The sequence below is a fragment of the Heterocephalus glaber genome, unplaced genomic scaffold (assembly GCF_053883595.1).
Source record: "Heterocephalus glaber isolate CG9 unplaced genomic scaffold, H.glaber_assembly_v1.0 deba00001724, whole genome shotgun sequence".
Classification (NCBI taxonomy): domain Eukaryota; kingdom Metazoa; phylum Chordata; class Mammalia; order Rodentia; family Bathyergidae; genus Heterocephalus; species Heterocephalus glaber.
The window spans coordinates 5,210,362-5,226,199 of record NW_028258435.1 but is presented as its reverse complement, the minus strand read 5'-3'; the positions used below and the strand labels follow the sequence as shown (position 1 = coordinate 5,226,199).

At 42.7% G+C, this 15,838-nt stretch overlaps 1 protein-coding gene across 3 annotated transcripts in view; it reads right to left on the bottom strand.

Annotated features, from left to right (window-relative positions):
- Adam17 (ADAM metallopeptidase domain 17) overlaps positions 1-15,838 on the bottom strand; it is a 42,391-nt gene that overhangs the window by 25,000 nt on the left and 1,553 nt on the right. The window contains exons 2-4 of one of the 3 annotated variants that reach the window (XM_013069472.3): positions 7,287-7,419; positions 1,759-1,877; positions 299-429 (exon numbers count right to left, since the gene is read on the bottom strand). Coding sequence is in view for 1 of the 3 variants with exons in the window: in XM_013069471.3 (XP_012924925.2) it covers positions 299-429; positions 7,287-7,419 (264 nt within the window). In the remaining 2 variants the exon portion in view is untranslated. The remainder of the gene's footprint in view (positions 1-298; positions 430-1,758; positions 1,878-7,286; positions 7,420-15,838) is intronic. The other 2 variants (XM_013069471.3, XM_087199729.1) reach the window with 2 other exon arrangements.

Here is a 15,838-nt window from a genome sequence, read left to right as displayed (position 1 = left end):
AATTTTAACCGTCAAACCAGCCTGCTAGTACATACAACACGAGAGTGGACGCCCACCTTCCCCGTGAGAATGCTTCTGCTTCCAAGTGCGTACAGCTCAACTGCAATCACAACAGCACAGCACTCCCAGGCCTTGTCTCAGCCCACCCACCCACCCACAAAGACTTGGCACTGCCTGCCTGGCAAGCACAAGGCCCCGAGTTTGATCCCCAGTACCAGAAAAAAAAAAAGACTTGCCAATTGCATCGGACTTGGAGCCCAAAGACGCAGACTCAGGCCCAGCCCGCCCGCACACTCACCGACCACGTGGCCGCTGAAGAAGTCCTGCCAACTGACTGCATACTCGCTTTCCGCTTTGCCATCCACCACCACGACTTTGAAATTTTGTGAAAAGCGCTCAGTACTTGATGTTAGATACAGTTTAAAATGCCTAAAGAGGGAACATACTTGTATTTTACACACAGCAAATAAAACAGAGCCATAATTTTGTTTTCCTCCCCTAATTTTCATTTAATTAAACATTCTTTAAAATCCAGAAACACAGTACAAGTTATAGCTAATGTTTTACTAGGTACATGGAGCAATGTATCTCTGGACTAATCTGTTTAGCTGTAAAAACTCAGCAAACCAACAAAACTAATACTGCAGGAGGGAGGGAGGGAGGGTTCAAAGAACTGATGTATTCACCTTTCCTAGAAACTGAGTAATAAAGAAGCACGCACAGAGGCAGACGAAGATGAAGCCGGCGGCCTGCCTATCTCAGACACTGACTACGACACACCAATACTGTTATATGCCTTTAACTGACCAACTACTTGCTGTTATGTCATTGCTATACAACTAGAAGCTGAGCCTTAGTCAATCAACACACTCAAGGCCACACAGCTAGTAAATGGGAGAGTGGAAACCCAAGCTGGCTTGTTTTACAACCCTGCACTCTGCTGCCTCTCGCAGTCAAGCTGCGTGTCCTACAGAAAAATTCTTATTGCTGGGCAAAATAAAATTGCTGCTTTCTGTATTTAAAAGCACTCATGCTTTTTCCTCCTTCTCTAAAGAACTTATTTTGAAAAATAGTTCACAGTTACAACTAGAGTGATAAATACAGTCTCCAACGCAGACAATGCAATATACACTCTGGTTATCTCTGGATGGCTTCCTATCCTTTTCGTTTTCTTTTTTTTGGTACAGAGATCAAACTCGGGACCTTGCACTTAAGAGGCAGGTGGTGGAACCACTGAGCCAAATCCCCGGCCCTCCTTTTCGTTTTTTTATCCGTTACCATTCTGACAAAGGTTTCTTCACTTATTATTTACAGAGCCCTTTCACTGTGCCCAGGAACACCCCTGGCAAAGGCAGGCATGTGACTGTCAGCTATGGTGTCGCAAGTATGAAATGCTACTTCCTCATGGGTGTGCATAAGTCTTCAAACCGCCAGGAAGAAATCTAGCCGAGGACTGTTCCCATGACAACAAATATTTTTAACTTCTGAGCATACAAGGTAATTTTAGTTTGCTTCTGGTTTTTTAATGGTCAGAGGGAAAGAAACACAATAAAATGTTATTACATAAATCTTTGGAACATTTTCTCCTGCTATCCAAAAATGTTTCTTCCCACACACTCTCAGTAATTTTCACCTTTTAGTTATGCCGAGAAACTTGAAAAGCATTCTTATTATAAAGGCCTTATTCTTCATTTTTAAAGCTCTCTATGAGTCGTGGTATTATTTTTAATTTCGTTCAAGGAGAGTCCCAGGAACTACCTTGTTCATTTCTGCACTGAGAAACCGCTCCAGGGCCGGGCGCAGTCAGGGGCACAGCACTGGCCTGGCACACAGGGGCCCTGGTTCCGTCCCAGCACTGACAGGGGGACTGATCAGCTCTGAAGTAAAAATAAAGACCAAGCAATGGGAAGACTTAAATATATTTTTTAATTTTCCAATCTTAGCCTTTAAGTTATAAAATCTCCAACACGACATGTCATTGAAAATTTATCTTTATCCTGCCAAAATTATGTAGTCATCCACTCACTGACTCATGTAGCTGACTTTTTATGAATTTACAGTGACAAAAGACTATTGCCAATCAAGTATGAATTAACATTATTTTCCTATTTCTAAAGGTCCATTCTGTCAGACATACTATTTTCATTTCCTTATCAATTCTAGCCCTCAAATAATCTGAGACATTTCACTTTTACGAAAAAGTTAATAATTTTTTTTAAGAAAAATTCTGATGACATTATCAAAAAAGTATCAAAACAGTATTTGCAGTTTTTTCATTAGACTATTTCTTGATTCGTACTAAAGAAGACATGTAATTTGCAAGGTAAATTTTAAAGTTTCCTTTTTTCAAAAAATTATTGTAACTCATACAGGTTTTTGGCCTCCAATAGTAACATCCAAATGGCTTATATGATTTCACCCGCCACTACTATTTAAAACAGTCTTCTCAGTTATCATCATTGTAATAAACAACTTCATGAAGGGGGTTCACTTCAGCTTCTCAGTCTGCATTTTTTTAAACTTTGGTAACACAATATGACAGATGTGGAGTCTGAAAATCTTGGCTCTTATCCTACCTGCGCCACTTACTCTTTCCTTGGCCTCAATCTCTGAACCTAAATTCATCTACAGATGAGGAAAATGTCAGCTGCTGACAAATGGTTTGAGGGTTGGATGAAATAACGTACTGTAAAGCACCTGGTACAAAACTCTCATGAATTATTAGATACATTTCCTATTGAACATTTAAGAGTGAAACTCTGTAAAATAAATTTCAAACTTTCCTATTTTCTTACATAGAAAGAGAAATGGTATTATTTAATATTTTCTTAATGAATCAATGTCATCTCTAAAAATAAATGAGAAGTACAAAAGGCCAAAGAAGTATCTGCCCCGGTAGCAAAGATCCTAGAGGGCCCCTCAAGTCTAACTTGGGCAGAAACTCAAGAAAGCTACACTGTGAATTTTCACTGCGTCCTTCTTCCTTTACTCCTGTTTATTTCCTGCTACTCTGTGCACTGCTTCACGCAACTCCCCACCACTGGAGCAGAGATAATGCGTGCTTCGGAGGCAGCCACGCGCTCATATCCTGGGTCAGCCATTCATACCTAAGCGATCTCAGGCACATCGCCTAACTTCTGTGAGCTGTGTGTGCGCATGCGCGCCTTCGAAACTAGACTAACACTACCTGGGAGGCTGAAGTAAGGGGAAGGCAGGTTCAAGGAAAGCCTGGACAGCTTAGTGAGACTCTGTCTTGAAATTAAATTTTTCTTTTTCTTTTTGCGGTACTGAGGATTGAACCCAGGACCTTCATACTTGAGACAGGATCTCCCTAAACTGCTCAGGCTGGGTTCCAACTTGAGATCCTCTTCCCTCGACCTCCCTGAGTGCTGGTATTGCAGGGGTAAACCACTATGCACAGCTTCAAAATTAAACTCTAAAAACAGGCTGGAAGTGTGTGGCTGAGTGGCAGACTGCTTGCCTGGTATACGGGGAGCCCTAGGTTCAATCCCCAGTACCAAAAGAGGGGTGTGGGAGGTGGGAGAGTGGGGTGATAACAACAATTATGCAGATCGTGGCAAGAATCAAAGACAAATTACACAAAGTGCCTAGTAAGTTATACAAAATAAGTACCTGATGAACTGTAGCTGTTATTACTTTTACTATTCTGCTCAGATTCACTGTAGGTTGGAAGGTAATATTGTGACATAAAACTTAATAAAAAGAAGTCATTCACGCCAGGCATGGTGGCACATGCCTATAATCTTAGCACTCAGGAGGCTGAGCCAGGAGGATCACTCCAAGTTCAAGGTCAGGAGGGACCACCCAGTGAATTCAAGGCCAGCCTGAACTACCTAGTGGGACCTTGTCTCAAAAAACAAAAATCGGGGCCAGAGATTCAGCTCAGTGATTCCGCCACCTGCCTCGCAAGTGGAAGGTCCCGAGTTCAATCCCCAGCACAAAAAAAAAAAAAAAAAAATTGAAACACAAAACAAACCAAAAAACCACATTTTTTTAAAAAAAGAAAGTCATGGGCCAGGGATTTAGTTCAGTGGTTCCACCACCTGCTTTGAAAAAAAATAAAAAAGGAAGTCATTAAAAATAACCTAGCCAAAAAAATCATAACCTAGCAAGGTTAGAGTGAAGAAAATATGCCAGGTACAAGGTCCTAATTACCTCAATGAATGTGGACATTAAATTCCATAAGCATGAACTAAGATTAAAAATATTAAAAAGAATGAAATGGGGAAAGGGGAACTAGAGTGAGGGAGGGAGGGGAAGGGGATTTAAAAAGAAACTGTATTATATACATGTACCAACTCCCCAAAATGATTGTGAAATGCCATGTACTGCAAACATGGACTAATAAAATAACTAAAAAACTCTAGTAGTTCAGGCATGGTGGTGCACACCTGTAACCCCAGCTACTCAGGCGGCTGAGGTAGGAGGATCCTAAATTTGAGCCCAGTCTGGGTAACTTAGCAAGATCCTGTTTCAAAATAAAAAGCGAAAGGAAGGTAGCTCAGTGGTATTAGCACTTATCTAGCATGCACAAGGCCCTGGTTTCAATCCTTAGTACCAGGGAGGAAAAAAAAACCCCCAGGGCTGGGGGTATAACTCAGTGGCAGAGCTCTTGTCTAACATGCTCCAGGCCCTGGTTTTCATCCTGTCTCAAAAAATAAAAAACAGAAACCAAAAGCTAGGAAAATGTTGGGTGTGGTGGTACACACCTGTAATGCCCCCACTTGGGAGGCTGAGGCAGGAGGATCACCATAAATTCAAGGCCAGCTTGAACTACATAGCAAAATCCTCTCTAAAAAAAGAGAATCCAGGGCAGGGATTTAGCTCAGTGATTCCACCGCCTGCCTCAAAAGTGCAAGGTCCTGAGTTCAATCCCTGGTACCAAAAAAATAAAAACAATCCAAAACCTTTTAAAGAAGCTAGGAAAAGGGTCAGGGATTTAACTCAGTGGTTCTGCTGCCTGGCTCGCAAGCGCAAGGTCCCAAGTTCAATCCCCGGTACCAAAAAAAAAAAAAGCTAGGAAAATAAAAACATAATGAAAATATTTTTGCCTAATATCTCAAACATGAACAATGGACCAATTTCCTCAATGTAACAAGCAGCACTATAATTCACACTCAAAAAGACAATCCTGATTAAAAAAATGGTCAAAGCACATGAAAATGCAATTCATAGAAAAACAAAAATAAAAAAATGCTCAAATCCACATAAAATGAAAATCGAAACAACTATGAGATAACATTCCCTGCTCAGAGTGAAAGTTAAAGGCAAAAAAAAACTAGCACTGGCCACCGTGTCAAGAAACAGACTCAGATAGGAAGACTGGGTCTCATCTCTTTGGGAGGAAACATGGCATTATTAGGAAGCACTTCACTTTTTAATTCTCCTTCTAGGGCTGTAGCCTTTAAAAACATGAGACAGGTCAGAGGATGTAGCTCAGTGGTAAAGCAGTTGCCAAGCAAGCACAAGGTTCTGGATTCCACCCTAACCACAACAAAGAAGTAAAACACACACACACACACACACACACACACACACACACACACACGGCCAGGTATACTTACAAACCATTCACCATGGTACTGTGTGTTACAGAAAAGAAAATCACTGTGGTTACACAGTAGCCATTGCAGAGCACCAGTCCAGAAGCTAAGGTTCTGTGTGCCCCAGACATATATATGAGGACGCCTGTGGCGTCCATGTGACCTCTACTGCTCCCCTAGTGTTTGGGGGGCTTGGTTCTAGGACCCCTCTGCAGATAACAAAATCCAAGGATGTTCAAGTTCCTTCCACAAAATGACAGAGCACAGAACCAACAGCCCCTCCTGCATACTTCAAGTCATCCATAGATTACTCACAATAGCTAGTATAATATAAATTATATACAAATAATTGCACATGTCACAGAAAAAAGATGAAAACAAAACACTACAAGACTATATTGTTTAGGACTAACAACGCACTGTACGTGTTTAGTATGAATGAAATTTTGTTTGTCTGTTTTGTTTTGTTTTGGTACCAAGGATCAAATTTGGGACCTTGGGCTTGCAAGGCAGGCGGCAGAACCACTGAGCTAAATCCCTGGCCCTGTTTGTTTTGTTTTTTGAGACAGGGTCTTGCTTTGTAGTTTAAGCTGGCAATGAACTCACTATGTAGCCCAGCCTGACCTTGAACCCTCAGTGATCCTCCTGCCTCTGCCTCCCGAGTGCTGGTATTACAGGCGTGTACCACCATACCCAGCTCAGAATGAATGAAATTTTTTTTTAAATAGTCTGGGCTAAGAGATAGCTCAGTGGTACAGCACTTGCCTAGCATGTGTGAGGCCTTGGGTTTAATCCCCAGCACAAAAACAAAACAAAACAAAACAGCCAGGCAAGGCTTTTTAATTCTGGGGATTGAACCCACAAGCCTTTTTTATTTTTTATTTTGAGACAGATCTTGCTAAATTTCCTAGGCTGCCTCAGCTTCCCAAGTGCTGGCAGGCACCACCGTGCCCAGCTCTAGTTTTCTTTGTTTTGTTCTCTGGTAGTGGGGGTGCAACCCAACACCTGGCCCACAGTAGGTAAACACTGTGCCTCTGAGCCATATTCTGCCTCCAGGCAGTTTGGGGGTTTTTTTTGGTACCTGGGATCAAACTTCCGACCTTGCGCTTTTGAGGCAGGCGCCGGAACCACTGAGCTAAATCCCCAGGCCCTATCACATTAAAAGATTAATATGTGCACCTAGTTTCATCCAGAATTAAATTTGAAAAATTCATGAGTGATATTAAAGTTACTGTCCTAACAGACTGTCTCAGTCAATTTATGTTATGAAATAAGAAGAACTTGCAGCAGGACGGACATCAAATTTTAGGCCCAGCTCAATACCAAGCTTTGGGGGTCCTAACAAAATCATTATCCCTAAACCTCAGGGTCTTCTTATATAAAATAAAGATATTTAGTATAGGGTTGATAGCTCTAAAGTAGCACCAAAAATGTAAGATATTATAAGCACTCAGATAAAATTCTTCGTTAGAATTATATAAATATGATCATCATTAGTATTTTTGGAACACTCATTTACTTTTTAGAAAATACAAGTATGAAATTTAAAATAGGCAGTACTCTCATATGACACACTGGACATATGACATGCTGGAATTACATGAATTACAAATCTTTCAGAGATACAATTTCCTAAGATTTCAGTAGATACCCTTTCGTTCTGCTTTTCCCAAACCAAGCCCCCCACTGCCCCATGATTACACTATGAATAATGTAAGTTACCTTTTCAAAGCTGAAAAAGTTAGTAGTGTTTCTAAATGTGCTGAAGCCTGAAGATCCCTCTTCCTTACAGAGTGCTGCTGGATGCTAGATAAAGAGAGGATGTCGTAGTCTGAGAGCAAAGAATCCAGCCTCTCTGAAATAAAGGTAAAAAGGTTATTAGCATCCACCCCTCAGAATCAGTTGTACTATCAACAACATGAGTGGGCCAGGCGATCAATGCACCCTGATGTAATGCATTACAAAGTGCCCAGATGCCTAGCTTGACCACGGAAATGTTCTTATGAAAAAATGAACCCAGCCTGCCCTGCAAGCGCAAGGACCCGAGTTCGATCCCTGGTACCAAAAAAAAAAAAAAAAGAAATGAACCTGGCCAGGGATTTAGCTCAGTGGTGCCACCACCTCCCTTGCAAGAGCAAGGTCCCAAGTTCGATCCCTAGTACAAAAACAAAAAACAAAAAAAACTTGAATCTAAGGAAGATCTTAGTTCCAGTTCTCAGGCAGCAAAGAGAGCAGATGCTGCCAAGTTAAGCAACAACTACAGGAAGCAATCAGCCACACCCAGAATTTTAGAATTCCTGCAGAACAGATGACCCAATTTCTTCAGGAAGTAAATGGCGGGGGAAAGAAGGGAGGGGAACAGAGAGAAGAGATTCAGAATTCAACAAGATCACAAGGTGTGAATCATTATGGTTCCTAGGTGAAGAAGGCAGCTTTGGGAAGAAACCTGAGCCAATCAGGGAAATGTGAACGGACTGGGTGTTAGATACTAAGCATCCTGATAAAGCAGAGTACCCCTAGTAGACCATGAGGTGACTTCCAGCTAAAAGGCTCTCTGCTTGCTTGTCTAGAATTCTGAAACCAAAGTGGCTGACTGGACCTTTCTCGGCCAACCCAGAGTCCATCAGTTCCTTCCAGCATAGGTAGTAAGAAAGCACAGCAAATGGATGAATGGCCTGGGAGACCACAGCTGGGAAAGCACACCTTTTCCACAAAAACCACGTATTCCAAATTAAAAAGAAAAAGCTGGTAGTATCCTGTCACTGCTGCCTAACAGACATGCAGGGTATCACTCTGACACCAGAAGTACACTTGGTAAGACCAAACTAATCCCTAGAAAAAAATCAACATGAAGTATTTCACCATAGTCACCCAGGAAAAACACACTCACAGTCCCTAAAGCCATGAAACATACAAACAAGGACTTTTCCCCTACTGGGATTGAACCCAGGGCCTCACCTATTTAGGCAAGTGCTCCACCACTGAGTTTTGTTTTGTTTTGTTTTTAAAAAAAAAAAGGGCCGAGGATGTAGCTCAGTGGCATGGCACCTGCCTTCTAAGAGCAAGGTCCTGAGTTTGATCCCCAGTACACAAATAAACAAATAAATAAATTTATTTTGAGACAGGGTCTCTCTAAGTTGCCTCAAACTCCCAATCCTCCTGCCTCACCCTCCTGAGAAGCTAGAAGTACAGGTGAATGCCACCACACCCCATAAAGTAAGTTTTTATTCAGTTCAGAGCAACTACAATAACATATACACTATACAGTATTCATAAATCATCAACAGAAACTCTGATGCTGTCTTCAAAATCAGGATTTTTTTTTTTTGGTACCAGGGATCGAACTCGGGACCTTGCACTTTCAAGGCAGGCAGCAGAACCAAAATCAGGATTTTTAGAAAACATTTGTGACTTCAATCTCCTTACAAAGTGTCTAAAAGTATTTGAGCCAATCCTCTTCTTTCTCAACAAATACTAAAGCAATGGTATTCAAAATCATTCCAACATCCTCAAAATATAGAAGGAGGAGGGGTGGGGGATTTAGCTCAGAGGCCGCCTCCTCCCAATTGCAAGGTCCCGAGTTCTATCCCCAGTACCAAAAAAATCCCAAAAAACAATATAGAAGGAGGAGCATAAAATACATGTTCACTGCTTTTGTGTGTTTTGTATTTTTTTTTGGTACCGGGGATCGAATTCGGGTCCCTGTGCTTGCACAGCAGGTGGCGAAATCACTGAGCTAAATCCCTGGCCCACACGTTCACTGCTTTTGACATAAAATATGCTAAAGAAAAGTTTTAAAACACAGAATTATCCAATAAGCATTACATTGAGAGATAAACCCACCGGTTTTCTCCTTGGCCTTCCCTTACATGTCCTTGACCAGTTCATTCATTAATTCATTCATCCCAGACATGTAAGCTGGGCACCAAGTCCAAGTGTTGAATAAAACACCACGAGAGTGGAACAAAGTATGGGCCTGACAGAGCACGAGTCTCGATGTGGGAGACAGACAATGCCCAAGAATACATAAACTATGTCAGTGCCACGGCCACTCAAGCACAGTGAGACACACGGAATGGACAGCTGCTGCAGAGCGGTCAAAGATGGAGCGCTGCCTCACTGCTATAAACAACGAGCAAACCAGAGAAAGCAAGGGGCAGGCACGCTGCTACCTCAGGAAGTAAGTTTAATCGAAGTCCATTCACAGTTCTAAATCAAACAAGAATAAAGTGGCAGCAAATTTTGCACTTGCCAAATACAGCTCATTTTCTGTTAACAAAATTTCCTCTGAAATGCTCAAGCTTTAGTGATGTGAGAACTGTGAAACTCCTTGAAAATAGTCTAACTCAATCACGCATGGTGGCACACACCCGTAATCTTAGTGTGAAGGAGGCTGTGGCAGGAGGATAGTTGGGAGTTCAAGCCCAGTATGGACTACACAGGGAGACCCTCTCTCAAAACTAAATAAAATAGCTCATTTATAGTCTAACTCTTCTGTGATGTTCTACTTGGTCTCCTGCTTTCTGATACATCAAACTGATGTGGCCTCTCCTCCCTCTGAATCCCAAAGCCCTTTGTTTTTACTTTTCTTTTGGCGCTTTCTGGTTATGACACTGTCTTGCCTCACAGACTATGAAAAGGAGATTTTGCTTAGTATCTGTACCTCCCAACACTCAGCGGGACCCTGGAGCCTCCCAGCACCCACATTCACATGCAGCAAATCCTCAAAGCCCAGACAGACAGCCCTTGAGCTCCTTGCTGCCCTTTTACAGGTTGCTCCACAAACTCGGTTTCATTCAAGATTGTAATCGCTCCTCCTGACTTGGAAACTCAGCCCCAATGCTGCAGTTTCACAGTCAACGACACGGGCCAGTTCTCAGAGTGTGGTCCCCACACAGCAGCACCAGCCTGGCCTGGGTCTCCCAAGACCACTGAAGACCACTCGCGTCTGTGAGGAACAAGCCTCCCAGACAGTGCCCATGCACACCCAGTGTGAGAGCCATGCACAAGGCGGGAACAGCGGTGCTGTCTGCAGTTGCATCTACTCCACAGGCTGAGGTGGGAGGACTCTGGGAGTGTGAGGCTGGCCTGGGCAACACAGCAAGACCCCATCTCATTCAAAGAGAGAAGGCGACCACCGTGCCACACCAAAATGAGAAAACAGCTCAAAGTGAAGGCAAAAACCTTTATGCACACAAGTATTCACGCATTATTTTTTTTTTTGGTACTGGGGATCGAACTTGGGACCTTGTGCTTGCAAGGCAGGCAGCAGCACCATTGAGCTAAATCCCCGGCCCTCATGCATTATTTTTAAGAAAGCCCAGAAACAGGTAAATTAGCAATGAAAAATAGTTGATAAGTTATTGAACCTTCAAATGACAGGGAATAAAACTGGCAACTATTTAAAATGCTGTATACAATGAGCTTTTAAGAACATGAGAAGCCAGCCATGGCCATGCACACCTGTCATCCCAGCACTCTGGGAGGCTGAGGCAGGAGGATCACAGGTTCAAGTGCAGCCTGGGCAACTGGGTGACTAAACAAGACCTTGTCCCAAAATAAAAAAAATTTAAGGGGCTAGGGATGTAGCTCAGTGTGAAGGCCCTGGGTTCAATCCCTAGTATCCCCCCCCCCCCAAAAAAGGGAAAATATTTATGCTAAAATGTTAACTAAACAAAGGAAGACTTTAAAAAACCTATTCACACTGCATGATCTTAACTGTATAAAAATAGGTCTGGAAAAAACATACAGGAATATAGTAACATCCTTGGTTATTCTGGGTGTGTTTTCTATAATAAGCACTTTTTAAATGTAGCTTGCTACACACTTTAAAATACTTTAATATGTTTCCACTGCAATTTACTCTCCTTTAATAACTACATATCCCAAATTGGATGTCCTGCAGCCATAAGCACCCTCGTGAAAACAGCTCTCTCTGGACCCGTGGAGCCACACTGCCTGCAGCACTACTCTCTGGGAGCCACGGTGTCTCAGACACTCAGTCCTCCAGCGACTTCTCAACTTCCCGAGTCTAACAGCTGGAATCACAGTTTCCTGCAGCCTTATGGGCTGGACTTCTCTCTCCCCCCACTTCTGGAAAGTTTTTCTCTCATCCACACCCAAATCCCTCTCACACATACACAGGCCCAGCCTATGTGAGACCTCGGGTTTGACACCCAACAAGCAGGAAGAAACCACCACGCTGCTTACACAGAATTCAGCAGTCAGTACACACAGTGCCATCAAGTGCTCTTTCCAGAACTGTGACACCAGGGGAAGAGACCACTGCACTGCAAGTAGTATAGAGCATCGTCATCTGCCTGCCGACAGAGGAAGCTGCAGGGAGTTCTAGACTGACTGGGTAGGGCCATGGGTCTGCTCAGACGGCCAAGGGTGCTTTCCCGGAAGCAACATTAACATAAAAGGATGAGCTGGGGCTGAGGGCAGGAAAGAAGGGACGAGTTCTATGTAGAGGTCCACAAGAAACAAAGAACAGGATACTCAAAGTGAAAGCAAAGCAGGGCTCCCGTACCGCAAAAAAAAAGAAAAAAAAACGTATTTGAAGAAATAAAGACCGAATTTTTTTTTAAATGCTGCATGCCTGTAATCCTAGCACCCTGGGAGGCTGAGGCAGAAGGATTGCAAATGTGAGCTCACCCTGGGAAACAGTGACTTAGCAACACCTGTCTCAAAATTACAAATAAATTGACCTGGGCGTGTAGCTCAGTGAGAAGGTATGGAGGGGTGGGGAAGAGCAGCACAGCAAGAATATGATGAGGTGTAAAGCTGGACAGGCCAGGGCAAAGGGCTGCAAATGAAATTAAGGATTTGAAAAAAAATAAATTAAGGATTTGGAGTGGATAGGGGAAGAGCTGCAAGTTAGAAATTTCAGCGTGGAGAACGGGACTGGGGGGGGGGCTGGAGGGGTCCCGGGTCCGAGAGCTGTGGGGCAGGGGCTGCACCCTGCAAGGCAGCAGAGGTCCGCATTCGCCTTGTTCCTCTGAAACAATCTGCAATCCATTCTCGCTCACAAGGGACTTGTGCACACTAAGTCCTCGTCTAAGTCTCTCCCCTGCGTTACTGATATACCACACCGTGAACCCAGGCTGACAAGCAAATCCATGCCACACTGGGATGCTCACCACTGATACCAGTGGACAAAAGCAGCTGACACTTAGTCTCTTCTAAAAGAACAAAACAGAAACACTGACCTTCAGGCCTGCAGCTACACTTCTACTCCACCCTTATCTTCACACCTGAAGGACTGTCTCTGCGATAAACCTTCAAGGCCCCTGACCTTAGTACAATGACCAGCCTAATATTTCAACTTTTAAAAAGTGTGTATAGCCAGGTGTGTGGTGCAGGCCTGTAATCCTGGCTACCCAGGAAACTGAGGCAGGAGGACTGTAAATCTGAGGTCAGCATGGGCAACTTAGGGAGATCCTGTCTCAAAAAGGGCCAGCAGCAATGCAGCTTAGTGGAAGAGGACTCTTGGGTTCAATCCTCTGTAAGGCCAAAAAAACAAAAAAAGTGTGTATATGATTTTGAGGTGTACATAAGCACATATACATAAAGTTGTATACAGAACTGTCCCTCCGTATTTGAGGGTAATCTGGTGAGATGGTGAGGGAAACCAGGGCAGTGGGTGAAACTCATCAGAGTCTACAACTTATGTTAAGAGGAGAGAAAAAATAGGAAGTGGGGAGGGAGAGAGATACACACTACTATGGGAGAGTTTAGGGCCAAGAGATACAGTACCTGAAAAGCCTTTCATTTCACTTCTCTGACTCGAGACTTTCCTGTCCCCCTTCCCAGTAAATCTTCCTCAGACTTTCTTCAAATTACCCTCTCTCACAAATACAAATGGTGAAGGATCCTAAAATCAACCACAAATGATCTGAAAGGACACCAACACTTGATATTCTGGAAAACACTGTGAAAGTCAAAGGACTCCTCCAGTTACCTGCCATGGCTCTCTGCTTAGGTCTTCATTCTGTCCTAGAAATACAGCCAGCAGATCGTTTTGACTATACAAAGTGGGTTACATCTTATCTCCTTGCAACAGGTAGGGTGGTTACGTGTTTAGCTTTCAAGAAAACTGCAGCTTATAAGCAAAATTAATATGAAAAGAGGAAGCCAGATATCAGAGTCCTGAAAAAAAAGAGCTGGCCATGGTGGCACACACACCTGTAATTCCACCTGAGGCAGAAAGATATCAAGTTCAAATCCAGTCCTGGCAATTTAGCAAAAGCCTGTGGAAAAGTAAAAATTTTTTTTAAAAAGTCAAGGGATGTAGTGCTGTGGTAGAGTACACTTGGGTCAGATCAGATCCCTGGTACCACAAAAAAACGCCAGTAATAATAATGAAATGAGCACTTCTACAGAGAGCCCCATGCCAATAAGCCCAAGGTAAATTTTAAAATACACGTTTCAGATACAAGTGTTCGCCCCTCATCTGTGACCTCTATTTTTTCCTTCCACCCACCACATCCTTTTATTAAAAGTAATTCAAAGGGAAAAGTTTTGAAATCAAAGTGAGACTTATACATCCCAGCTGCAACTTCAACAAGATACCATCATGTCTAAGCTCACATGACTGAGTACTTTCCTAAATTATGCAATTCATAACAGTTCAGATGAAATCACTAGGGGTGACCTGTGAAGTACTCCAAAAGCCAGGCTTCTCTTTAAAGTATATAAACAAAAAATATGTATTTGCTTTCAGAAAAACATCATATACCTAAATATTGACACCTGCAGGACAAGTAGGCTAATACATAATAAACTACGCTCTTTTAACTATGAACTTATGGTCAGTCTTGACCACTCAATCTAAATAATCGGAGGATTAAGCTAACAAACAAACAAACCCATTAACAAAGTCATTCTTCAAATGCTCACAAGGTGTGTGTTCATCACTATGTGAACCTGACCACTCCATCTTTTTGAGACCCATTTTTCCCACTGATTAAAAAATTAAGGCCGGGGATTTAGCTCAGTGGTTCCACCGCCTGCCTCAAAAATGAAAGGTCCCGAGTTCGATCTCAGGTACCAAAAAAAAAAAAAGACTTGGTCTCTGGGGCCCACATCACTCTGTGAGAAGTGACAGTCTCTTCCTTCTGCCATCAAGGTGCCTTATCTCCCCACTTCACCTACCTCACCCTAAAGTCTGGGGGCTCAGTGTCATACCTTCTTGGACACACCCGGTGCCCCTCACAGTAATAACCGCCAGTGTGAGACCTCATGCTGTCTCCCACGTTGTTTTAGAAGTGTCTGTTTAGATCTTTGCATGGGTCTCTATTCTACCAGGCCATAAACTTTTTTTTTTGGTACTAGGGATCAAACTCAGGACCTTGCACTTGTCAGGCAGGCACAGCGCCACTGAGCTAAATCCCAGGCCCAGGCCATAAACTCTTAAAGATGGATATCACCTGATTTTTGTACTTCCAATGCCATGCATAATACCTGGCAGACAATATAAGTTCAGATATTGAATGAATAAATGGGTAAGTCTATGCATGCTTCTGGCACCAATAGTCTCCACTTTCCTAATTTGTATTCATTTATTTTTGTTTTTTTGAGACAGGGTCTTGCTGTGTAACCCAGGGCAGTCTTGAACTCTAAGCGATCCTCCTGCCTCAGCCACCCCAATGCTGGGATTACAGGTGTGCACCACCATACCTGGCCACTTTCTTAATTTTAAAAACCATTGTCAAAAAAACTTTACAATCTGTGAACATTGGTAAGAATCAATCTAGACATGCTCGCTTCAGCAGCACATACACTAAAAGAATCAATCTAGAAAATAACTTTTTTCCCCTACACTGTGTGCTTCCCTAGAATTCATGCTTATTTTTTTCACCTGTGAATGAGTATAATAAAAGTTGTCAAAATGGTGAAAACATGTAATATCTCAAAATACATGCTTATACTTTTTATTAACATTTATCCTTAAAATGAAGCAGGTCCTTAACGTAACCATCATCCTCAGCCATACTTCCAAATCTGCCTTCAACTTGCAACAACTCATCACATCTCAGCACTTTCTAACTGCCTTCCTTTAAACTAGTCACTTGTAACCCATTTCAAAATGAGATAACAAGAAGGCAGTTATTTGGGTTCGAACACTCAACACCTTTAATATCCCCATCAGTCAGTTACTCTTTTCTATTAAAGTAAGAAAAATTCTGCCAGGTAACTAATTCAAAAATGTTAAGCAGCCATAAAGAAAACCTACAGGGTCTCAATCTGCACAATACATGGACCCGTGGAGG